The sequence below is a fragment of the Eleutherodactylus coqui genome, chromosome 8, assembly GCF_035609145.1.
Source record: "Eleutherodactylus coqui strain aEleCoq1 chromosome 8, aEleCoq1.hap1, whole genome shotgun sequence".
NCBI classification, from domain to species: Eukaryota; Metazoa; Chordata; class Amphibia; order Anura; family Eleutherodactylidae; genus Eleutherodactylus; species Eleutherodactylus coqui.
The window spans coordinates 84,796,845-84,823,913 of NC_089844.1; the positions used below are offsets into that span (position 1 = coordinate 84,796,845).

Consider the following 27,069-nt stretch of genomic DNA (forward strand, 5'->3'; position numbering starts at 1 on the left):
CCGAGGAGAAGGCAGAAAGGGTTTTTAATCCTTTCTGCCCACTTCTTTATACATTACATAGCGCTCAATTAGCGCTATGCAATGCATAGATTCCGGCCGGCGATCATGTGACCGCCGGTGTTACCTGACCCCCGGCGGTCACATGAACGCTGAGCCGGGAGCCTGCACCGTGCAAGGACCTGCTTACCTGACCAGCGTCTTGTGCATTCTCCTTCTGTCTCCCGACCCGGCGATCATGTGACCGCCAGGTGTCACCTGACCCCAGCGGTCACATGATCGTCGAGCCGGGAGGCAGAAGGAGAATGCACAAGACGCCGGTCAGGTAAGCAGGTCCCTCCCTGCACCCTCCTGAACTCTGTCAGATCAGGAGGGTGCAGGGAAAATGTATTTTTTCTCACCCATTCTCCCAGCTCCAATTTATTTGGAGCTGGGGAGAATGGGTGAGAAAAAATAAATGGATTGGAAAGGGTTAATGTGATGGCACAGAGTGTTAAGGCAGCAGAAATGCAGTCCTAAGCTCTCGCTCACGACCTGAAGGTAGCTGGTTCAATCTCCGTGTGATTCAGGTTCAAGGTTGACTAAGCTTTCCATCCTTCCAAGGTTGGTAAAATGAGTACGCAGCTTGCTGGGATGTAAAAGATGACTGGGGAAGGCAATGACAAATCAACACGCAAAAACAATCTGCCAAGAATACGTCACAATGTGATGTCACACTAGGAGTCAGTCAGGACTCGGTGCTTGCACCTTGGGACTTTACCTTACCTAATGTGATGGAATGCAGAAGTATATTGGCAAATTACTAGTGAAAAAAACAACTCTAGGTCATTAGAGTGTGCATGAGTCTACCACGAATTTGTCAGAACAAGTGAACACCTTTTGCTTAATGCTCCTTTTAGATGAGCCAATTCTCATTTGAACGAGCAAGTGACGTCACCGCTAACTCATTCACACTCGTGCAGCCTGTTTAGACAGGCCGATTAATGTTGAGAATCGTGCAGGTCCTTTGTGAAACACTGAGTGGAGAGTGTTTAAAAGCAACAAGAAGTGAACAAGCCAACAATGATCTTTATGCTGGCTGAAAGTGAATGATGAACGAAGAGTGAGCAATTTTCGTTCCTTATTTGGTTGTTGGCTCACATTTAAACCAAACCATATCGTTCACTTCCACTCATTTTAACTATTTTTGAAATGATATCGTTACATCAAAATGCACCTTAACAAATCTGACTAATTGCTAAAGCCCTCTTTACTGGGAGAGGGTGCTTAAAATAGCCAGGGGCTTGTTGGAATTGGGGATGGAAAGTTGGGTGTGCATGCTAGCCCTTTAAGAGCCAGGCAAGCTGTGTGAATGCATAGCCTACGGCCATCAGGAAATTGGCAGCTAATGTGGTGTGTGCCACAAAGGACATGGCACACGGTGGTGGACACAACCAATGACAGAAGGAAGTGAGGGACGCCATTCACCACGACGAACTACCATAATAGATGGCATGTACAGATGTATAACTAGAGGAGGTGCAGAGGTAGCCCTGGAGCCTTAGGGGGCCCAAAGACCCCTCAGTCACATAAAGAGACACCCGTATTATAAGTGGCAAAATCTGTTGCAGATTTTGCATTGGGGCCCAAGAGTTTCTTGTTATGCCTATGGGTTGTTAATCACAGCCAAAAACACAGAGAAGGCAGAAGTGGCTTTAATTGCTTCTGCCTACTCTCTTGCAGGCTACATAGTGTCAATGACACCGCAGTAATGGGGAGAGGTGAGTATAACCTTATTTTGTTAAGTTCCTGCTTGGTGAATGAATTTTACAGAGAACCTAAAACTCTAACAATGCCTTTAAGGCTGGGGTCACACAAGGCGGATTCCCGCCGGATATCTCGCGGTTTGGCCGCAGCAAAAACTGCGAGATTTCCACCAGGAGAAGCGCCGCGGAAAAACCCACGGCGGCTTTGAAGCGGCCCGGCCGCTCGCTCTTCCCCTTCGGCCGGCGCTCCCATAGAGGAGAGCGCGGCCGCAGCGGAAAGAAAAAAGAATGGACATGCTGCGGTCGGCAAAGCCACGCCGCAGTCGCGGTTTCGGCCGGATTAACCGCAGCGAATTGGCCACCCCGTGTGGACGAGATTTCTCAGAAATCTCGTCCATATGGCTGGCTAAACCCGAGATTAGTGGCCGCAGGCGGATTTGCCGCATGGAAATTCCGGACGGAATTTCCGCGGCAAATCCGCCCTATGTGAATCCAGCCTAAGGGTGCAATCACATGCTGCGGAAATGCTGCAAATATGTTGCGGAATTTCCGCAGTGGATCTGCAGCAAAACCGCAGGCTGTATTTACAGTACAGTTACAACAGAAAATCTGCAACGTTTTTTGTCATTTCCGTTACGCGTGAACAGAATTTGCTTTACTCCCATTCACTTTAATAGCAAACGCTTCTGCAACGTTTGAATGCACCCCAAGACTGTTACAAAAAGCTTCCTTAACCAGCAGATGTTAATACTGTAAGTCCATATTGCAGTTGTAGTCATTTTATAATTAAACCACAAATGCTTTACTAAAACGTAATTTCATATTGTTAGCACGAGTCTGTCAGTCCACGGATGTTGTCTATTACTTTTTAATCACTCTGCCCGCGGGCTGTATGGATAACAGATGCTGTTGGGTTTATAACCCAAACATTAACCTAATAACATTATCATTGCTACAAGTTCTTAGAGATGTTTCTCCATTGCCAGAGGAACGGAAATCTACAGCAAAAGAGTCCAAGCAGCTTTGTAATTAACAAAGATTAATTCCGTTCTCAGAGTTTTGAGAGTTCAAAAAAGTTTCAAATCCTTTAAGGAAACTCTTCATAAGGAGAAATGTGGGATCAGAGCTTATTGTAGTAACTTGCTATAGTGTACTATAAGTGATACTGACTTCAACGCTACAATAAGCTCCTAGGACCTGCTGATTTCATTACATTGTATCTTAATAAAAGATTTTCTCCAAGACCAGTGTTGAGTGACCCATGCCTGAGAACCCTGTTTCAGCTCGAACCTTAGTAAACGTTTTCTTCGGCACAAACCTGAGCTGAGATTTTGGGAAAGTTCTACCTGAAACAGGGTTCTATTGGTTTGGCTCACTCAACACTAATCCTGAACACCGGTGTATAACACTGTCTAAGAGCCATAAATTCCCGGTATAACACTCTCAGAGTATTATACAGGGCTTTTATGGCTCTTAAACAGTGTTAAACACCAGTTTTAATGGCTTTGGTGAACGTTCAGTTCAAACTGATTCGTATCAAACCAAACTTTTTGCAAAAGTTCAACGAACCAGCTGAACCAAATCTTTCAAATGTTCGCCCGTCACTATCCAAAACACATCAACTAGTCAGCAATAAGTTTTAACTAACTATTGCAAGTTAACTTTTAGAAAGAAGAGTTACTACTGTTAGTTGACAGCTACCAGGAACAAGTTGCCACAGGAGGTGGTGAGTTGTCCTTTAATGGAAGTCTTCAAACAGAGGCTGGACAGACATCTATCTGGGATGATTTAGTGATCCTGCTTTCAGCAAGGGGTTTTACCCGATGACCCTGGAGGTCCCTTCTAACTCTACCATTCTATGATTCATGGCAGACATTAATTGTTATTGGTTCACTCTCAACTAGGACAATTGTATTAGACCACACATTGCTAAAAGCTGTACTAGCAATCAAAACTGAGAATTCAGAAATGACAAAATATCACACTCCAATATAAATATATATATCAAGGAATTTAAGGCTTATAAAGTTGTTTGGTGGTGTTATTGGGCTTCCTGATATAGGTCTCTACTAGGCATATGTCAATTTTTGTCTGGGACCACAATCATGGTGTCTCCGAGCTGGGTGTATGGTTGGAGGAAAAGTTCGGTTTTATGTGGAAAGCACCAGACCCTTTAATTTTTTTGGGTTGTGTCTTCAAGGGCCTCCTCTCTTTATGGCAATAAGGTTAATTTGTAATGTTGTTTTGTTAAATAAAATGGCTGCTGCGGCCAAAAAATATATTTTACAAAAATGTTGTGCCTCCGTCTGTTAATTGAAGGTAACATGGGAAGGTGGTAAGCCTGAGGTGAGTCCAGCATACTAGGGTCATGGCCTGTAAATATAAGAAGGCTTCACCACTCTAAGAGTAGAATATGACCAGTCAGTAATGTAGATCATATATTGTATCAGATGTAGATTCGTATATCCTTGCACCTCACTGGCTACTAGCGGACAGCTTTCTGTATAAACAACCACAGAAAAATGTTTTCAGAGTAGATAGTGATCTCATAGCACCCGATCCTGCACGTAGTAGAGTCAAGTTAAAATAGTCTCCAATATCTTGATATCTGTCTTGAGAGGTGGTCTTTATATAGTTTTTTTTACCACAATTCCTTTTTGTTCTCATGGGACTTCTAGTACTGCTCTAATATTTAAAAAGCAAAAAATTCAATTTCCCTATTTAAAGGGGTTTTCCAGTTGTAAATTGCTGATGAACTATTCTCAGGATAGGCCATTAATAGTAAATTGGCTATGGTCTGCCTTCCGAAACCCCTGTCAATCAGCTGTTTTCCGGGCCGATGCGTTTGCTTCCTACAGAAATCAACTCGGTTGACAAATGTCTCCGTTCTCACTACAGTGGCCAGGCTAGGTATTACAGGCAAAGTTCCCACTGAAGTGAATGGTCTGCAATACCAAACCTCACCACTGCAGTGAGAATGGAGCTAACTACTTCCCTGCAGAAATCAACTCAGTCCACAAATGCATAAGCCTGGAGAACTGCTGATTGATGTGGGTTCTGGGAGGCACACCATAGTCAGCCTACCATTAATGATTTTCCTAAGGATAGTTCATCAAAAGTTTACAAGTGGACAGCCCCTTTAAATCATATAGTTCTAAGGTGTTTACATTGAAAAAATGTTCTGCTTCGGACATAGCTTTAATAAAATACCCCTTCCCACCCCCATCCTTCGCAAATCTTCTTTCATCCTTTAAATGCCACATATAGTAAAGCCAATGCATAATCCTCTGTGTGTTTTTTTTTATAGTACTTTGAAAGGGGAAGTCATTAAAGTTTATGAGATGCATGTGCTTGTTCAGTCTTTACTACTTTGGATGATTGGTACAGCTCACATCTAGTTTTTTACACAGGCACTTTATCTAATAAATAACACCCTTTTCTACAACAATTAGTGTGGTCCTTAATTGTGGAACTTATTTTATTATCAGAGCTTTTTAGTCTTTTAGTGTCAGACATTTTTTTACTTCCCTTTTTGAAGAGGGAAGCACAAAAAGGGAAAGTCGAAAACTTTCCAAGGAATTGCCAATGAATTATATAAAAAGTGATAGTAATAAAGCAATTGAGATCCTCCGTGTGACACAATCTAGTGAAGATGGAGAGTGTTCACATGTATCATGCAGAAACTTTGGAGGAAACAAGATGAAGTGGTGGGGAGCTGAAACTGAACTTTTGTATTCGGAAAGCTGAAAAACATTGGAAACTTAGTGACATCTTCAGCACGGTACCTGGAAGGGACCACAATGGAATACAAGGTCTCCAGGTTTTTTTTTTTCATGCAAAAAATGCAATGCTTACTGTTAAATAAAAATTCAAGGGGATGTCCGGTTACTTTTTGAAAAATTGGCCAAAATAACAAATCTAGCAATACTTATTCGTCTTCGGCCTTGGCAATTTAGGGCTATAGCCACACTATTCTCCTGGTCTCTGACAGTGGGAGTTATGTGGCCACTGCCTGCCAACTAGAGGCTCCAGCATCTCTACCCATTGTCCTGGCCAAGTGCTCACATCCTGGGCACGATAATGCCAGGAGTTCTGAATGGTGATGTGGTGGCCTCTGATTGGCAGGCAGCAATCACCTGACTTCTGCTGTTGACAGAGACCGAGAGAAGAGCGGGGCTTCAACGCTGGATTGCCAGGGATGTGGACAAGTAAATTCTGCTTGATTTGTCATATTAGAACATCTACACCTGACATGTCATTTTTTAAAAAGTAACTCAACAACCCCTTTTAATCCGGTACTAAATGAGTAGCAAGTTCTGATGGTGCAACAGGTTAGTCTATGTTCGCATCACCATTGTTGGTGCCATTTTTCTCCTCCGTTATGGGAGCAAGAAATGAAATCCAACTGAATCATCTTATGACGGAACCGAACAGTGCCAATGAGTAATGGGGTCTGTTCCGTTTCCATCCATCTACCCAACATCTTCCCAGATGAAATGGTTTAGCATTCTAAGCTATTTTGTCTGGCATTTAAATGAAAATCAATGACAGAGGTTCCAATCGCTGATGACCTTGTACAACTAAGGACCACAATATTTGTTATACAGAGGTTGTACCTACCGTATTTTTTGCTTTATGAGACACACTTTTCTCCCCCCCCCCCCCAAAGTGTGTGTGTGGGGGGGGGGGGGGGGGGCTGCTGTGTCTTGTAAAGCCAATGTACTGCAATTGTCACATCACCATTTGTTCACGCGATCTTGAGTTTCAATGCGCAATCGTGCTAACTGAATGTGTGATCACTAACTAGTTTTCTCTCCTCCCCACTGCCAGCCTTATGTGCCGCTGATTGGTGATGAGCGCCGGCACGAACTGCTGCTTTCCCGCCTCCACCATTCGGCTTCTTCCCTTCCTACTGCCGAACAAGCACAGCTGTGACACGGAGCTCTGGTACTTCAGACCTCTGCTGCTCTGTCGCCTGGCACTAGTCTCTACACTATTCCTGGGTGACTCGAAAATATTTTTCCCCTATTTTCACCCTCTAAAACGGGGGTGCGTCTTCTAAATCATAAAATACGGTAATACATAAAGCGCCAGTGTAATTAAGAAAAAATCCTCTGTGGGCAGTACCAGGCATCCAATGTATAAAAGACTGAAAGAGCACATCCATAATATACTCCTACATTTGTCTCTCTTCCGTTGCCACAATCTTCTTATGTGACGCGCATATTTTGTTCAGAAGATTGCAAGACCTGAAGAATGAGCAAAAGCTGCATCTGACCTTCACACACCGATGTGCAGCCGTACAGCTGACTAAATATGGACTTTGTCTTAGAAATGTATTACCAAATAGAACTCTTTATTATCTGTTTTACTTTATTTGATCGTCTATACATATATTTATTAACGATGGAAATCTTAACTAAACTCACGAATGCTTATAGATTGCCAATTACGGACCTCAGAGAGTTGGCAAACACCGTGTGACCAAAGGACCGAAGTCACTGCACATGCTAAGGGGCGTAACAATTTATGTATATGTTAAATCATGTAACTTTTGGTCACCTGACTTCAATGTATTTGTATTAATCTGTAGTGGCCCAGCACATCATCCTGGTCCCCTCTATAAATGTCATCCATGTTTGTCCTATGTGGATGCATTGTGCAAAGCTGTCTTGTCATTTCCAGTGTGTATTGCATAGCTGCAACGCTTGAGGGGTTAACATCTGTAAAATTCAAAGTCTGCATATAAATGTATCAAGTCTGTCATGTCATGTGGTATGAGAGAAGGTATAAATAGGAGTGATTGAGAGCGGAAAGAGAGAGTTCCATCTTGTCTGTCACCTCAGTGCTGCCTAACAGAGAGCCACATGGAAGCACCTTCAGCTTCCTTGTGGTGAAGATGAAAGAAGAGGAGAGATATTCCACGTTGCTTGTGTTCTGGATGTGAATGTAGTGAGCTCCAAGATTAAGAGGGAGCATTTGTAGGTAACTACTTATTCTCAAGCCCAGTGTAGAGGTACTAATAATTCCTCTGCGGGCCACCACAAGCACTTTGCATATACGGCCGTGTGAGCCTGGCCTAAGTTAGGGGCTGTGACATCTCACGCTACTCTGCAAACTTTTCTGTTGTTGTTCATGAGGAAGGGCATTCGCTGGGCTATTCTCTGCATGAGCCTGAGGTGCAAGAAGTATATATGAATTACACCTGATATTACTGCACATCTACAAGCATGTCTTTATGTCTTGAAGTGAGCCTCCAGTCCTGGATAAGCAAGCTTTTCTGCCTACCTGATGCACACTGTGCATTAGTATGCATTGGTAGTCTAAGACATACATACTGCTCTGATTGGCTAGTGTTGCTCACGTGGGCAGCGGGGGCCAATCAAAGCAGTGTGTAGTGTCTTAAACCCATGTTGCATATTGAGTGTACATCAGATAGTCAGGTAGAAGTCTATGGGAGAGCATGCACACAGTGGTCTAAAAAGAGTCAGATTTTCAGGCCACTTGCAGACTTCACTAGGAGACACTATGGGAATCGGGGAGGGGTGAGTATAAAAACATGCATCCTCCTAGCCACCACATGAAGGTATGGTGCTCTTCGGTGGTGACAGGGTTCCTTTAAAGGGGACCTGTCACCTTTCCTGACATGTCTGTTTTAGAAAATAATTGAATTCATCATAAATAAGCAAATCCTGGAGCAGCAGTCTGTTCCATTCCTGTGTTATTCCTTCTGGAAATGTCTCAATAAATTGACAACTGGGTGTTACCATTCATCATGTCAATGGGGCTGTGTGACCCTGTCAAATCAGCACCGATAGACTCTGCAGAGATGCACCCTATTAACAAGGGGGATGGCAACACCCAGTTGTCAATGTATCATACATTTCCAGGAGGAATACCAGAGGCACACAGGGGTCTAAAAAATGCTCCAACATTTGTATTTTTAGGGAATTCAAATAATTATTAACAGGAATTTCCGGAGAACTGACAAGAGCCCTCTAAGAGACATTTCACATGGGACGAAATATTTCGCAACAGTTTTGCAGAGATGCCATCTATGAATTCTGCACCAAAATCTGCATTGCTAACTGTGGATTTTGATGCGGAACTATCGGCAGGATTCTGCTATTTTCAATTCTGTACCAAAATCCACACATTAGCAGTGCAGATTTCGGGGCTGAAAAGTCACATTCTACTACTTTGCTGCAGAATATTTTGTATTTGGGTGAAAGATCCCTAAGGCATAATCACAGCTTCCACATCATAAATTAAGGTACCTTTACACAGAGCACAGCAGCCTTCTGCACCAGGAAACCTCTTAAAGTGACAGTTTAATTACAGTCTGGTCAGAGTCAAATGTTTTACTGTGCTGCCTATCTTTATTATACTCTCCTATCATCCTAACTGGTTCATAGTGCAGCGGGGTCTGGCCGAGACTCTGCAATGCCTTTTATGTTAAGCCAAAGTGTAAATGGCCATCAGCAGTGATTTACTTTTGTTGGCAGCGCTAATCCTCATGGTGAAGGATGGCGGCAAAAGTTGGCAAAGAAGAAAACTCGACTAAGGCAACCTTTACTTCATCTTAAATACTACATGTCATCACTCAGATATTAAATATGCCAAGAAGTGGAACGTTGTCAGGACTACATAATCCTCTAAAATGGGAAGAAATAAGTCCTAGTGCAAGATATGGCTGAAACTGTTTGTATTTGTCAAAATGTCAGCGTTAAGACTTTAAGCGGAATGGGGGCAGATATTCAGCAGCAGAAAATCCGCAGCACATTCCTCTATAGAAACTGTGTCAACATCTGCACAACTGAGTAAGTGGCAGCATACAGAGGTGCAACGCTGAAAAAAGTGACCGTCATGCCAAAAATGGTTCATGTCCCCCAGTGGGTGTTGCATCTTTTCAAGTCCTACCTAAACTGGGAACTAGTGTGTGCTGCTGGTGAGTTCCTTTACTCAATATAAAATCTGCCATATTGGTGCGATTTTTAATTATTTTTTTTTTTTGTGCCGCTGAATTTGCTCAAGATCCGCAGCAAACGTCACCCATTCAATTGAAGAGGTGCAATCTGCTGCGGATCCCTGCAAGAACGGCATCAAAATCCACACCAGGGACGTGGGTTTGATGATGATTTTGGTGCAGATTTTCTCCTGCTGAAAATCGGCACCATCTCTGCTACATGTGAACATACCCGAAGGGGTTGTCTATTTTGGATAGTGCCTATTTGTTTGAAGGGTCTACGATGGTAAATTAATTGTTAGCGTATGTTCACACCTAGCAGAAGCGTAGATTTCCCGCAATGGAAAATATTTGTCAAAATCCATGGGGAGGGGTTAAGTGTGCTGCTGAGACACTGTCAGGGCAGGCCAAAGAACGAGGGTCCTAAAGAGGGACTCCCATGCATTAATTCAGAGTTCTGTGAATTACAGTATATAAAACAAGTTATGTAAACCTGATAATTTTGAACTTCTAAAGTGAATAGATCAGTAATAATTATGTACATATTTACTGTACATTAGAACACTGTCTGGCGCAGAGTGTTAAGGTGGCGGAAATGCAATCCTAAGCTCTCGCTCACGACCTCAAGGTTGCGAGTTCAATCGCTGCTTGGTTCAGGTAGCTGGCTCAAGGTTGACTCAACCTTCCATCCCTCCGAAGTCAGTAAAAAGAGTGCTCAGCTGTGGGTTAATAAGATGACTGGGGAAGGCCCACAAAAACAGTCTACCAAGAAACGTCCCGTCAGTCATGACTTGGTGCTTGCACCAGGGGACTTTACCTTACCTAAATGTGTACATGGAACAGAGTGACAGATGGGAACATGAATATAATTAGCAATGTCTTCTTTTAGGTTGTGTGGTACATTTGCACACAGCAGAAAATTTGCGCCAAAATCCAGTATTTGTATTGGTACGGATTTTAACATGCATTTTGATGCGAATCTGCAGCAGTTTAACCCTTCAGCTGAAAGATTGAAAGATCCGCTCAAAATCGGCACCAACTGATTTTGACATGGATTTTGATATGAATCCACACCAAAATCCGTCACATGTTAACGCACACTTAAAGCCCCGAAACAAACTTTATCCCAGTACCAAATGTAATATTACATGCTGAAATTCATCTGCAGTGCTTTGCCACAGATCCTCCAGTTTCCGGGCCCCTGTTCGTTCATCTAAGATGTCCACATTACTTCTCTGACTACCCAATGAACACTGTGCAAGAGTAGTGCAGCGGTAGTCTAAGACCGCCTGCACATGAGCATGTACGGATTCCACGCGGGGAATTCCACACGGAATCTGCCTGTGCCCCCTTCCGGCGACCCTGCGTACCTATAATTTTTTCTGTACTGTGGATGGGCCGCCGGCGCTTATGCACAGTACAGATTTCCCTGCGCCGTCGCTAGGTGGATCCCGTGGCCTTTCCACAATGATGATTGGGGAAGGGCCGCAAATTGGACAGCTTCCATTGACTTCAATGGAAGCCGTCTGCACGTAAAACACTCTGAAATAGAGTCTGCAGTGATTTTTCATCCATGAGCAGAAACCGCAACTGGTTTCCACTTGTATGCATGAAAAATCACTTTTCCATTGTATGCTATGAACGGACAATGCTGCAGAATCCGTCGGCATATGCCCGCCACGAATTCCGCAGCAAAGATCCTACCGTGTTCATGAGCCCTAGGACATTACTCCTGCTCAGCTGGCCAATCGGAGAGCAGTGTGCAGTATCCTAGATTACCAATGCACCATGTTCATCAGGTAGTAAGAGACACTATCAGAGACACAACTAGAGTTCAGCCTCCTGTACGGGAGCACATTTGGTTCCCAGAAGTAGAGGGTCACTTACTTAGAACTTTTACTTACCTTGTTGTATACACTGTAATACAGATATATGAATTCCTTTTATTTTTGAGAAAATGTTAATTACCTTCATTACAAGCAGCGCCCCCTAAAGACACCTTTTATGCCAGGTGTACAAATTCAGCTGCGGTTAAAAAAGAGAAGAGCATATTTTTATTTGATGGACTTTGGGTCTTTTTATGTTTTCCAACAGATGTTTGAATATTTTCTTAATATCACGATTTGGAAATAATGAGTCATAGTAATAAAAGACAGGTTTGGGTTCTAGGTGTGGCTAACAGCGCTACCCTAGACAAAACAGGATATTGTTTCCTTGTTGTGTTTTGTCTTACTCTTCTATTTATATACTGCATCAGACTTAACGCCACTCCTAGTATGTGCCACATGGGAATGATAAGACCCGCTAGTTGGCTTTTTATGAGTTTTATGGCTTGTTGTTGTTTTAGGATTTTCTTTTTGGCAAGCACTAAGGTGTATGAATGCTGCTACAGTAGAATTGTTGCAGATAAAGGACATTACCACCAGCAAGGCCCCTTACTTGGCTCCATAATAGGTACACCAGTCTATTTAACTGTATATATAACCAGTCTATATACGGACCAAGCATCATAAATTTACAGGAACTAGTCCTGGACTTTAATCAAGGCCGATGGTTAAGATACGGCGCGGGATTAAAGCTCCTGCCATGTAGCAGAGGCGTGTTGGGTTCTCGGCTGTTACTTACAGCACTTCTGATTGTTCCCTTGCAGGCTTCATAGCACTCAATGAGTGCTTTGTGATGAATAGAGAAAGCAGAGGTGCCACTTCCACTAGTCAACTCTGCGATCACGTGACCGCCGGGTGCCCTCTTCCACGGCAAAGCTGCAGGGTCCTAGCAGACCCAGATCAGCTCTGTTAGTGACTATTGTCATTACAGGGGGGTGTTTTCCTATAGATGCCCAGCTACAGTGGAAAAGTGTGAAAAAAAACTAAAACAATAAAACCAATATGAATGACCTCCAAAAGGCCTTATATGATGTAATTGTGGACACAAACAGAAGTGAAAAAATATTAGAGAATAAAATATTAGATAGATCTCTCTCTCGATATATAGATTAGATGCGCACACACGCATAACAAAGAAAATGACTTGGCACTGATGCCAACCAAAACCGTTGCCATATGCACCCTGAGACTATACAAATTATGTGTTAAAACATCTGAAACAAAATGAGGATCCCATTCTTACACTTTCTTAGCCTGAATAAAAGTAACTGTAAATTTAACTTTTTTTATTTTAGCTTTTTACCCCTAATAAAAATGAAAAAAAAAAAGTGAAAAAATGTCTAGTCCTATATGTCACAGAAAATAAAATGCAGCAAAAACAATTTTGGTAGCTGAAGTAAAAAAAAAAAAAAGAGTGTCTTAAAACTGTCACATGGGTAAATTTACCTAAAAAGTGTCTGGTCCTTTTTGACCAAAACACTATGGTGCTTAAGGGGTTAAATAGAGTAGCTGGTACGTAAACATGACAGACTGTGCTGGGGGCCCTTTTAAGAGAGAGCTCTGTTACTGACAGAGCATGTGGGAGTATAAATCTCACGTGTTCTTGTTTCTTTAAGATGGGCCTGGTTTTTATTGCCGGAAATCCACAGCTTGGAATGTTGTAGGAATTCAGACAACTAATGCATGTAGATTAAGGGGACCCATGGGAATCTGACCATCTTACTCTATGGCTTCACGTAACGTCTTAAACTGAGCAGGAGGTGACTTTGTTGGAACTAAAGATTACTGTCATTTAGTTTTTGGGAGCTGATGGGAACAAATGGTGCAAAACTCTTATTGTTACCAAGAGTTTATGGAAAAAATGCAAACTAACAACCCAAAACATATAATGCCACTGGGTAGAACTTTATGACTTTGACCTAAGTTACCAACTAATTAATTCTTACCATCAAGGCAACATATGTAGTTATTACTGAGTCCATAGTGGGGAGGCTTAGCTCAGATTACCTCCCTTCCTATAAGTGTGCCAGAAGCCTTTTCCTACTGTCCCAAAATACTACTTGTGAACTAAGCTGGTGAAGGCGGAGATTGATTTTTGCTTTGGGACCTGCTTTATGCATGCCCCTGGCCGCTGCTTGTATTGCTTGCAGTAGTAGTATTATGCATTTGTATTGCTTTATATGATTGATAGCCTATTCTTACCATGTTCTGAAAGGGTTTTATAAGATCAGAACAATTTTTTTTTTTCTTCTGTTTTTTTTAGAAACCACAATGCCCTTGGCCATGTACTATATCTGTTATTGCAGCTCAACCCCATTTGCTTGAATGGGGCTGAGCTGCAACACAACTAACCCATACGTAGTGATGAGCGCGCTTTTAAAATGTTCAGATGATTTGACAAACTTTTGCAAAAAGTTTAGTTCAGTCTGTATTTGTTTGAACCAAACTGGAAGTTCATCATACCCCTAGAACTGGAGTATAACACTCTCCAAGAGCCATAAAAGCCCTGTCTTACAGTCTCAGGGGTTGTACAGATTAGACAGTTTTATACGCCAGTTTTCAGGACTAGTGTTGAGTGAACCGAATCAGTAGGACCCTGTTTTGGGTAGAACTTTGCTAAAAGCTCAGTTTGGGGTCCATGGTGAACGAAAATGTTAGCTAAATTAGAACTTAAAAAGGGTTCTACTGGTTTGGTTCGCTCAACACTACCCATGAGTAATGGTGCTGTTTGTGGAAGGAAAAACAATGTGCAACCCTTTTTTCTTATCTTATACAAACCATTTAAGACAACACCGGATTGTTCTGTTAGTACTCATTACTTTGTAATTGCAGTTGGCTAGATCCATGCTATGGACACAAAGATTGGTCAGTCTTATGAGTGTTTTCTCAGCTGAAGTTGCTAAAAAAATTGCAAGATCCTCTAAGAGACGTATGTAGGGGTATTGGTCCTTCTATATTAAACAAGGTCCTTGTACTATGCACTATAACGTATGCAATTGCTGTTGATGAAAGCTTTGATTGTTACCATTTATTACAATAATGCTAGCATTCGGTTCTCCTTAGCAGGTGTCCTGTGTCACACTTGCACATGATCTAGTAGCATATTAGGATATATATGGACTCCTAGAACAGAGGGACAGTCATCTGTTTTGAACGGGCATGTGAGCTGCGGAACAACTAAGAAGCATATGGTATTATTAACAATTTTACAACTTTCTTTTTCAAAAAGTTGGATAGTATCCAAAGGCAGTGACAGCTTATACCGCACACGTTATGCACCCCTGAAGATGCCGCGGATAAATAGAATGTTCTAAATTATTTTTTTTTACATTCTTAGTTTCTACTTCTGTCGGAGGGTAATCCTTTTCTCCTCTTTAATTAATGTTAAAATGCTTTGAAAACGACCTGTAACCACTTGTAACCGTTTGTTTTAGTAAATATTTATATTCCCAATTGCATTCCAATTCTGGTACATCTTCCCTTGAAACACTGTACCGTGCCATTCCTCTGTTATTGCTCCTGAGTGTTTAGGAATACATTGAGAACTGGGTGTTACCATTCCTCTTGTCAATGGGGTGTGGCCTACACTGTCAGCACTGATTGGATAAAGTCAGACTGTGTGGAGGCAGACCCCCAACTGGTAACACCTAAGTATCAATTTATTCATAAATGTCCAGTAAGAATAAGAGAGAAATAGTACAAAACAGAGTTATAAAAAAATTGTTTATACTATCATAAATTAAATATTCACAAAAACATATGTGCCCGGAGAGCTAATTGGTTCTCTTTAAGATTACGATGTCCTCAATCTTGATACATTTCATTTAGGAACTTATGGAGACATTATATGGAGTTGTATTACATCTGTATGAATATTGAAAGGAAGCTGTCTTAAAGGGTTGCCTGATTACTGGACAACATTCCCCAATATCACCGTCTGTGCTTAAGTAACAAACTGAGCTGAACTTACCCATCCTCTACTGCCGCAATCCAGCGCTGTAGCTTCGCCATCCTCCAAGTGTTTTTGTGTTAAAGATAATGTCACCGGACATCACTTGACCACTGCAGCCAATCAGAGGCTGCAGTATCACCGCCCATTCTCCTGGCATCGGCATTCACATCCTGGGTGCCATAATGCCAGTAGTTCAGAACAGTCACACTGTGGTCTCTAATTGTTGCAGCAGTCATATAATATCCGGTGACAACCTCTTCAACAGCAAACACCCGGAGGACGGCGGGGCTACAGTGCTGGAACGCGTTAGCAGCGGATGGCTAACTAGGGTTAATTTTGTTGTCTTGGTAAAAAGAAAAAGGTTTGGTACCGTGTTAGCAATAGAAAATAATGTGATTGTTCTCCGTGACAGAAACCAAGTAATCTTGTAGATATGATACCTTTTAATGGCTAACAAAAATACATGATGTTATAGCGAGCTTTTGAAACTACTTATGGTTCTTCATCAGGCTTAACCCCTTGAGTGGAACGCCCAGAAATTTTCCGGGACGAGCTCCACTGCTCATAGCGACATAGCCCGGAAGATTTCCGGGCTATGTATCACTATGGGAGCTGCAGAGCACAATGCCACAAGCTGTGACAGTGTGCTCTGCCTGCACAGACCCACAGAGAACAAAGCAAGGGCTTTGAAAAACCAGCAGAAGATATTGCCGATATGTCGGCAATCTCCTGCTTTGTTTACAGGTTGCCATAGAGACCATCGGCTTGTCAGAAGCAAGCCGATGGTCTCTGTGGCAGGGAGAGCTGGTGCTTGGCTGTGAGAGGACAGCTAGGTACCTGCTCTTACAGCAGACATCAGAGAACACCTCCGATCTCTGCTGTGTTAACCCTTTACATGCTGCAGTCTATGTGACTGCAGCATGTAAAGGGCTGTCACTGCAGCATGTAAAGGGCTGTCACCATCGGACCCCCGGAATGTGATCAGGGGTCCTGATGGGTCCCTGTGGAAGTCCCCTAAAGGGACAAAAAAAAAAAATTTAAAAAATTATTAAAAAAATAATAACACTTATCTTCCTTTACTTTGTAAAAAATCAAAAATACAATCACACATGTGGTATCCATGCGTCGTAATGACCCAGAGAAGGAAGTTAATACATTATTTAACCCCCTAATGACATGGCCCCTTTTTTCTTTTTTCCCCATTTCTTTTTTTCCTCCCCCCTGTTTAAAAAATCACAACTTGTCCCGCAAAAAACTACCCCTTATATGGCCATGTCAATGGAAAAATGAAAAAGTTATGGCTCTTGAGACGCAACTGCAAAATTAGTTGAAATTCAATGATTAGACCATTTTAAAAAACCTGCCCTGGTGGGCACGACAGGGTGGTAGGAAACCCGCCACTCAAGGGGTTAATAGGATAGATCTGAAGAAATGTATATATAATACATATAAAAAGGCACAGACATGATGTGATTAATTTGCACTTAAAATAATAGCAGAACAGGATGGGCATAGAAGTAAATAGTTAATGAGTTCACTGATAGGGGATGTGAAAGTTTTATGGTCTCTGAATTTTAGAGTTAGGGGGTCACCTGTGATATCTTTTCTCCTTTTCTCCCGATTTTCTCATATGGTTCACTCTCAACACAGGTATAAATATTTCAAGAGGTTTCTTGGTAGAGGGTCAAAGATGGTTATAATAAACTTGCACTCCCAAATTCTTCTATGACGTTGAGATTTGACGTTTTCCTTTAATATAATAACCTTCATATGTTCTATGTTGTGTCCGTGACTAGAAAAATGCTCGGCCACCGGTAGTTTGGTCTTTCTTTCTTTAGTTGTGTGGCAGTGAGATCTCATCCTTTTTAAGTTTTTGTCCTATTTCTTCAATCTAAAGCCCCCAACAGGATATTTACTGCACAGGATCAGGTACACAACATTGGACGTGGAGCATGTAAATGTCCCCAGGAGCTTATAGTCCTGCTGTGTGTTGTGGATCCGTATCCTGTCCACAGTCCGTACATGTGAGCAGGTCTTACAGCTCCTTACCTTACAGGGATAAGTTCCTTTTTCTGTGCCGGAGGAGTGTGCACTCCTGATCATAAAGTTCCTCATTAATTGGAGGTTGCCTATAAGCTAGGAGGGAAGGATCTGAGAATATGGTTTTTAGTAGGTCATCCTTGTGTAGGGTAAGATGGAATTGACTTGCCATATGAGCTGATATCTTGAAGAGGTGCTGCAATGGGTCATTTGAGAGCCGAACAAAAGTTAACAAAAAAAAACTTGATAAAAGAAGCAAGAACCACCACCACTTTTCTTGCAAAATGCCTCTCAAAAAACAGCAAAAACAGGAATCAAAATGTTGCATGTACCCCTAAAAGGTGTCAACGAAAACTACAACTCTTCCCATATTAAAGACCTCACTTGGCTTATTGGGTGAGAAAATTAAAATCTTATGGGTCATGGGATGCAGCGATAATAATGCAATTATTTTTTTACAATGTTTTTTATTGTGCAAACGTAGTAGAAAATAACATAAACTTGTTAACACTGAAATCATATTGACCCAAAGTGAAACATTTTTTATTTTGTGCTTACTGTGCAGAATAGATAAAATAAGCCCAACTTGGCCTACGTAAAATAGTCTCATACGGTTATTTTTTCAGTTCATTTAGCAGAAGAAAATTGAGAGTAAAAAAGAAAACTGCGCATACGTTTAAAAAGTAATTAAAATCTCTCAATTTATGGCAAAATCGTCGAGCATCAGGTGCCCGTGTCTCAGGACTAATGGGGTCCATGCCTTAAGAGTCACGGCTGTTTTGGTCTCACGCTGATTTTTCATTACATCCAGAATGATTGTACCTTTAAATCATTTCTTCTTAGACTGAGATGTCTTCTATCTTCGTAGTTGATGCACAGGTGGTTTGTCTCCAGGTAGAAATGTGTTGTATCAATGTAATGCCATATTGTGTCTGCAATAGGTATAACAATGTTTCAATATCTTCCCTGAAATCCTGCAGTATGGTTTATACCAGTGTTCCCCAACCCCAGTCCTCAGGGACCGCCAACAGGTCATGTTTTCAGGATTTCCTCAGTGTTGTACAGGTGATGTAATTATTGTCGGTGCCTCAGACATTGCCACAGATGTTCTTACCATAGGATATTCTGAAAACATGACCTGTTGGTGGTCCCTGAGGACTGGAGTTGGGGACCTCTGGTTTATACGATAGCAGAGAAACAAATCCCTAAACCCTGCATGATACGACACAGCAAGACTTATCACCCTACAATAATGTACTTATTTCCCATAACGATTCATTTTAGGATTATTCACTGAAATGATTAAAATTTATGGTTTAACAGATTTTATATTCTCCAGGAGAAGAGGGAAAGTCAGACAATCGCCGGACGTACACATTGGATGACTACTTTGGTGATCAGTTACGGTATAAATCCTATGGACTGCAGTGGATTTCAGGTAAATCCCTTCTGCTCTATAACTATATGCCTCTGATACTAAATCTATTTTGTGATACTTATGATCCAGGATGTTTTTCTGCTGTTTGCTTACTTAATAAATAGTAAAATAGGAAAAAATATTAAACCCTGGCATGCAATTTTGTAACACTGATCAACAAATTTTTACAAAAGTTGTGTTACTGAAATAAAATTAGGGTTGGAGGAGGGACTTGCTATTTGTATAGCGCCAACGTTTCCCCCAGCGCTTTCAGGTAATTTTATTTATTATTCCCCCAACAAGCTGGGTACTCATTTTACCGACCTCAGAAGGATGGAAGGCTGAGTCAACCTTGAGCCAGCTACCTGAACCATGCCATTTCTTATGAATCTCTATGTGCTCAACATGAATATCAAAGTCAAAATGCAAAATTGACTATTTTTTTTTTGTAATCAGCAACAATTATTTAAATCGCGAAATGCATGCCAATAGGAATAGGCCTCTGGTTATTACTAGAGATGAGCGAGCACCAAAATGCTCGGGTGCTCGTTACTCAAGTCAAACTTTCAGTGATGCTCGAGAGTTCGTTTCGATTAACGAACCCCATTGAAGTCAATGGGCGACTCGAGCATTTTTGTATATCGTCGATGCTCGCTAAGGTTTTCATTTGTGAAAACCTGGGAAATTCAAGAAGTGATGGGAACGACACAGAAACGGATAGGGCAGGCGAGGGGCTACATGTTGGGCTGCATCTCAAGTTCCCAGGTCCCACTACTATGGCAAGAGTGAGACCCCCCCCCCCCCCACTGTCAGCATAAAGATCGTTCTCCTCTGCCACAGCTGTAACATTCTGTGTGGGGTTAATAATGCACCACAGTGAAAATCTGGATCACTGCATGCTCATGGACCAGGAGAAGAGCAGGTCGTCTAACCTTCATCCTCATCAGCTGAATCAAGAGAATATTTTGCTGGGAGTCCTGGAATAGGAAGTCCCTCACCAGATGGAATGTTGGGGTAGAGTATTCTCGACATCTTTTGCTTTGTTATCCTGACAGAAAAAGGAGGAACCAAGCAGACATAACAGTCATTTGTATGGTTGCTTGGCTCTCTCCCCACCATGGGGACTGTAAATGGCATTGATGGTCTTTTGCCATTCAACCACTGTGAAGGCTGTGTTGTATATGAGGCACAGCATATATGTGGGGCCCAAGGCTTGTCTTGGTCGCCGATCTTGCATCCGAAGTACAGATGATATGCCTTCTTCACTTGAGAAGTGATACTTTTTCTTCTGGTTGGCAAATGTCACTTCCCCACAAATATAGCAAAAATTGTTCACAGTATTAACGCACTTTCGAGGCATTAGTTTTCTGTATTGTAACTAAATTGATAAAATAGGAACAGTTTTATGTAACAGTAGCTTAAACTGTATCTCACAGAGTCTAAAATATTTTAAATGCTCAACCTTTCCAACTGGGCTTTATATAGTACACTAGTGATTAGTTGTTGATACGTACACTGGTACTGTGGGAGCTAACATGGTGTACTAGTTATGTTGGGATTAGGTGTGAGCTCAGAGGCAGTGAATGATCACATGATGGTGACATCACAGGTCCTGTAAGCACACGGCTGCTGTCTGGCTCAAACTGTAAGGATGTTGTTCTAGTCCTACTGGATGAATTTACACTGTGAAACACAGAAAATGAACTGTATGAAATGTCTTTAAAACGAGAGCCAATAAAAAGGTTTCATGGTCATATTCATGTTCAGCACACCAAGATACTACAGATTAGGACCTTTTTAAGTCCGTAACAATTTCAGTGTTGACCAGTGAACCTTTCTTCAGCCTAGAGTAGCCCTATAATCCATTGCATGCTTTCACTTTATGCTGAAGTATTACTACCTGTCCTAGAAACTAAGTTAACATTTTAGGGTCCTTGCAAAGTCCCTTGTATAAGTACTAAGATGTATGGGAGAGAGCAGGAGGAGATCCACAGTGCTGCTGAAACCAAGACCAAATGCAGGATAATTAGGAAGATCCAGGCTTAATTGGCAATGCATTTCTTCTGGACACACATCTGGAACTCATCAGAGTAAGATTGGGCGCACATGAGCATGGGGTAATACTCTGTGTGCATGACACAACCGCTGTGTGAGACGGCATTTCACCGCATATGGCAGCAAATTTTTGACTGCGCATGACAGTTTATCGGCATTGCATATAAACGCTGCACATACGCAATGTAATTGTACCATGTTTATTCCACATCCATAGAGAACTATAGGGCTCTATAGTGTGTAATACGTGATAAAATAGCACATGCTGTATTCTTTTTTTTTTTTTTTTTCTGCTCGCATTTTATCAATGAACATCAATGCACTTTTATTGTACTTCACCCACCGCGTATTATGCAAACGTATATTACACGTGTAATATGCAATGAATTATGCTTGTGTGAGCCTGCTCTAATTATGGCTGGGACTATCAGTGTGTAATTTTTTTGTGCATGCAAAAGTACAGTAAAATTCATTGATGCGCATGTAAAAAAAAATTTGTTTTGCAAATATGCTACACTCATACATGCACAAATACGCATACACTTGTGTGAATCCGGCCTTGATTAGGAAGAAAAAATGACAGCGTGTGACATCATGGGGTTGTTTCTAGTAGCTTAGTAAACAACAAAAATGTATGAATGAACAGGAAAATATGAATTACAAGGAAGGTTACTTAAAGGACAGCTGTTTGTATAATACTGTCAAGGGCCAGAAGAATATGCAAAAATAAAAAAATAATAAACTCCTATATCAGTTTTTATTTTTCGCATATGTAGTCTGCCCACCATTGGTGGCTTTACCTGGCTGGTAGCACTTCTATTATAACCCTTCTCAAGGATTTTGAAATTCTGGTCACATACCTGGGATTTAAGGCTCTGATAATATTGGTTTTGCTCCACCCCTTTCCTTTCTTCCTCCCCATTGGCCAGAAGAAGGCATCGATACAATGTCGAAACATTACTCCTGGATCTTCTTAATAATCTTGCATCTTATCCTGGTATCAGCGGTACTGTGATTTTCTACCTGTCTACTCCCATACTACTACTCTGCATATGTAGATGCCTTGCATCGGTCCGGCTTGGAGGAGTTGGTAGCTATTAAGCTATTTAGAATGCTGCACTACCAATGCAACCGCTTCAGGTGAAAGTCTCCTGTATCTATTTTATCGATTGACCCTGCACATTGGAGCACTTTTTATTTATCCTTGTATGAGGTGGTACTATTGAACCATTTTGAACATTACATATTTTATGAACACGGTCAACGGTCTGCTGCTTTGTCAGAGGACATATCATCACGTAGCTACAATGGTCCTACTGAATCATTAGATGGAATGAAGGAATAAGAACAAGATCTCCGTAATGAAGCTGTTGTCTTGATTATTGTAGCCCCAAAGTCACTGACTGCTGGTGGCTTTTCTATGTCTGGGCAAAAATAGTTTTCGTTACCCTGCTCAAGACGGAGCGGTTGTCACCCATCAGCTCCACTGATTCTCTAGCTGAACCCCTAAATGGTGGTTTTATTGAACAAGCAGGTATTCTAACTATCATGTGATCATTCCATCTGCCAATACTAGTATTATTTGAGTTTTCCCATACCATTCTACAATGATTTTCTAGTTTCCATGAGCAACCCAACTAAAACCAACTTAAGAAGCAAATGGACATCCACCATTTTTCTCCAAGTTCAAATCTTATTATAGTTTATTTAATTGTTTTTTTCCCTATTTTACTTAGCAAGGTAAAGTTGTCCATACACATAAAATAAATGTCAGCCATCTACAATGGCTGTTGTCTACAAAAAATGTAATCTATTGGGTTGTGTTGCCTGAAAATGCAAGTGTATGCCAGGTTGGCTGAATGTGGTTGGTTTATTGTTACTTTGTGCAATTCTTCTCTTTCACTTTATTTTTAACAGTACCTTCCCAGACCTGCCAGTGCAGTTTGTAATACTGATGATTAGACTGTTCATATGGACGGTCAAGCGGATGACTGAACACTTGCATTACAGCCAAGAATTTTCTTAAGTATATCGCCGGCTGCAAAAGGTCTGGAGGAACCTCCTTGATATAAATGACTTGTTGTGTCTGTATCACTAGTAGAGCACAAAGACCGTATTATGTAGGATTAGTTTGTGTTTGCTGTATGTAAAAGGTCAATTCCTCCAATCATACTAAAAGAATTACTCTTTACTGTTTTTCAGGGAATGAATATCTCCATCGGACACGGGACTATAATGTGATTGTATATAACGTAGACACTCAAGAGACAACAGTACTCCTGTCAAACATTACAATAGTATGTCACCACTCATGTGTCAGCTGTTCTGGTAAATTAAACTTCTAAATTAAATATGGGGCTTATTATTTTTTTTCTGTATCCCCAGGATAGAAACAATGAATCATTCTACGAGTTGTCAGCGGATAGGAAATATGCACTGCTCCAGTACAACTATGAGAAGGTAACCCAGTCTGGGATTCCCCTGGCACATTTCTAGACCATTGTTATCATAGTCTGCCATTCTGATTGTCACATTTCCAAGAATTGAATGGATTTTAGGCAACCCACCTCCCCCATTTGTTTTACATGAGGACAGATTGTATATAATTTTCAAGGTTTCTTTTTCTTCTTCTGCATCAATACAAGATGAAATTTCAAGAAAGTTAATCAACTTTAATCTGTTTCATATGGCCGTATTAGGTCCCCATTTTAAGGTCCATATTATAATCATGAACTCTGGATCCTTCATGGTGTAAATAACTGAACTAAGTTGACAATTGGATTCTGTGGTGATCTGAGTTGTTTAGTAACCATCGGGGTTTTGGTGCTGGGATTATAATATGCTCATATGCGTGTCAACGATGTGTAACACCACTCCATTGATTAGAGGAACTCTTGGTATGCTATTTATGGGATCCCTGAGAATCCTAGCAGTCAGACCCCAGTTTTCTAAGATTTCCTACCTATCATGTGAATATAAGATACATATTTTTGGTAGAACCCCTTTAAAGAGTAACTTGAAAGTACATTTTCAGAAGTTCTGTTGCTCTAAGTGGATTGTAATGCAATGAACATTGCTTGGCTGAAATGTCTTCATGTTTTCCAGGTTTGGAGGCATTCATTCAAAGCCTCTTATCGAATTATTGATGTCGACACGAAGTAAGTAACTTCATTCTACTATAGTAACATAGTATGTTAGCCTGAAAGAAGACAATGTCCATCTAATTCAGTCGGGTCAAACGGGTGTGTTTTCAGATTGTAGAAGACGTACAATTATTACACTTCCTCAAGCAGAAATAAAACAATAAATGTTACACTCCCTTATAATTGGGATGTTCTCTACATCATGTCTCCCATGAATCCTTTAGATTCAAATCTGTTGATAAAGTTGGAGAAAAAAAACTCTAAGAGAGTCAAATGAATTTTGGCCCTCAATGAAGAATATGACTGACTCCCAGGATGACGTCACATTGTGACCTTTTCTTGGCAGACTGTTTTTGCGGGGTGGTTTGTCATTGCCTTTGCCAGTCAACTAAGCCAGCTATCTGAACCACGCGGGGATAGAACCTGCGAACTTCAGCTTGTGAGCAAGCGTTTAGGACTGTATTTCTGCTACCCTAGCACTCTGTGCCACATGAGGCTCTCTATTCCTGGACGTACATTTAATCAGGGAAAGTACAACAACCACGCCTGCAAAAAGATAGCAATTCACTAGTACAAACCATATAGCAAATTATAAAAAGCCAAGAAACCTCTCCGAGCTGCTAGGTAATTCATTGTATGCCTTTTACTGCATGAGCCTAGGTTATTCTGAGACTTCTTTCTATATTCTACATTTTTACAGTCATTTATAATACCATTTACAGCTGTAATACATTGCAGTCTCTCTAATGAGTTGTCATAAAGACACAAACAAGCTGTCATAAAGCACTAATTATCTTGATTGCTCGCACAACATCTCATTCTATCCATGACTTCTTTGGATTTGGTTTATGATTCTGGTAAATTCCATATTTCATCACTGCATGTTGTTTTTTTTTGTAGACAGTATATAACTGCAAATGAACTACCTCAAATGATTCAGTATATAACATGGTCTCCTGTTGGTCGTAAACTGGTAAGTCCATTCAGCTGCCTCTGCACTAAATCACATTTTAAGCTAACGAAGAACAAAAATCAGAAGGGCGCTCCAGTGGCGTGTAGCAGATACTAAAAACAATTAAATACAATTAAATAAATAGATAAACTCCCCCCGACTTGGCCGGTCTACTAAATTAGTGACCGGTCAGTCGTCTTATCCAAAGGAGCTTTATATCCCAATGGTAATGGGTATTAGATGATTCAACGGTCCCTGGGCGACATCCCATAGGGAGAGCAGCATGAAGAAACTCTAAACATGTATAGAATGTTAGAGAGAAATATATACAGACTATCAGAAGAAATTCTTTCTGTCTTCTGATAGTCTGTATATTTTAAGCTAACGACCATAGCACGGTCCATCAGTGTTTGATCGGTGGGTGTCCAACTTCTGGGACCATCATCAATCATCCTATTGACTTGAATAGGACAAGCTGCAGTCACAGGCACTCATATGGATGAGAATAATCAAAATTAAAGTACTGAAGAACCCTTTGAGCCAAGGAACTTTTCCAAGATTTAAAGAGTAACTGCAGTTTTTACAAACTCTTGACATCACAGTGAGATGCCAACAGTTTTGATCAGTGGGGGTGCTGCTGCGGCCCCTTAGACTGCTGAAACAAGAAGGTTTCCGCTCTTACTCAAGCTTTGTGCCTATTTAGCTGTCTTTGTTTCTTGCCAACTCCTCTTGGCAGGTGAAGATGGTCCCATAGAGGTCTATAGACAACATCTAAAGACTTCATCTGCTGAAAGGAGCCAACAGACAGCGAAGACCGTCGAAGGTATACAGTGCTTGTGGGGTGCTACAGCTCCCTTGTTTCAATGATCAGTGGGGGTCTCAGCAGCGTGTCCCCCACTGATCAAAACTTTTGACATGTTGCTCTAACATGTCAAAGTTTATAAAAAGTACAGTTACTCTTCAAAATTATTCCTTATACACAGGATAGGTGATAAGTGTTTAATCGGTGGAGGTTTGTCTGGCATGAAATGTTAATGGAGCCAAACATGCCTGCTGCATCATTCATTTCTATGGGACTGCTGAAGAGAAGCCAAGTATACTGCTGGGCTACCTTTAGCATTACGATAGAGATGAATGGAGCAGCAGCATACATGCTTGGCTGCTTCTTCATTCATATGGGGGATCCTGGTACCCCTATTCTCGTGATTGGGTTGTGGGGAGGGTCCCAGTGGTCGACCCCCCCCCCCCCATTGAGCAGTCACCAATCGCCTATCCTATTGATAGGGGACAAGTTTGTATCTTGCGACAACACATTTAATTTTTAGTAAATATCTGCTCCTCTTTTACCTTGCTGATTCTTCATCTAAGTCATATTACTCACTTGTCTCTTTTACCTTCTTGTCGACTTAGTTAACCATCAAGTTGCCTAAAGAAATGTTCCTTGCATAGATATTTCTGAAATATCCTACCATTATAACATACTGTAAATACATGAAAGATGTAGGTGGAACTCACCTGATTCTGGCTCTGTTATATGTATTTTTTTTAAGTAATACAAGATATATGTGATTATTTTATTTTCTGTTTTACGATTCTAGGTATATGTTTGGGAAAATGACATTTACATCAGAGATTCTCCAGAGCAGCAAAGTATAAGAATTACACATAATGGTGAAGAAAATAAAATCTTAAATGGTATACCGGACTGGGTGTATGAAGGTAAAGGTCTCTTATTTGGTTGTGCTGGACCTTCAGCATAGATATTTCTGCATAGACAGTTACCTATATATAGAGACCTTGTGGTGAGGCAAAAACATGAAACCTATAATTATAATCTCAGTAAGAAAAGTAGGTGAGAGGCGAAACCAACATCCAACCACAGATCTGTTTGCCGAAAACAAACAAGACCATTTTAG

The 27,069-nt window shown here is 41.2% G+C and overlaps 1 protein-coding gene across 3 annotated transcripts in view; it reads left to right on the plus strand.

The window, feature by feature from the left end:
- The window catches only part of LOC136576563 (dipeptidyl peptidase 4-like), a 118,624-nt gene that overhangs the window by 21,612 nt on the left and 69,943 nt on the right, over positions 1-27,069 (plus strand). For all 3 annotated transcript variants that reach the window (XM_066575937.1, XM_066575936.1, XM_066575938.1), the window contains 6 exons: positions 18,926-19,024; positions 23,261-23,355; positions 23,444-23,518; positions 24,164-24,216; positions 25,102-25,174; positions 26,752-26,872. In XM_066575937.1, coding sequence (XP_066432034.1) covers positions 18,926-19,024; positions 23,261-23,355; positions 23,444-23,518; positions 24,164-24,216; positions 25,102-25,174; positions 26,752-26,872 — 516 coding nt within the window. The remainder of the gene's footprint in view (positions 1-18,925; positions 19,025-23,260; positions 23,356-23,443; positions 23,519-24,163; positions 24,217-25,101; positions 25,175-26,751; positions 26,873-27,069) is intronic.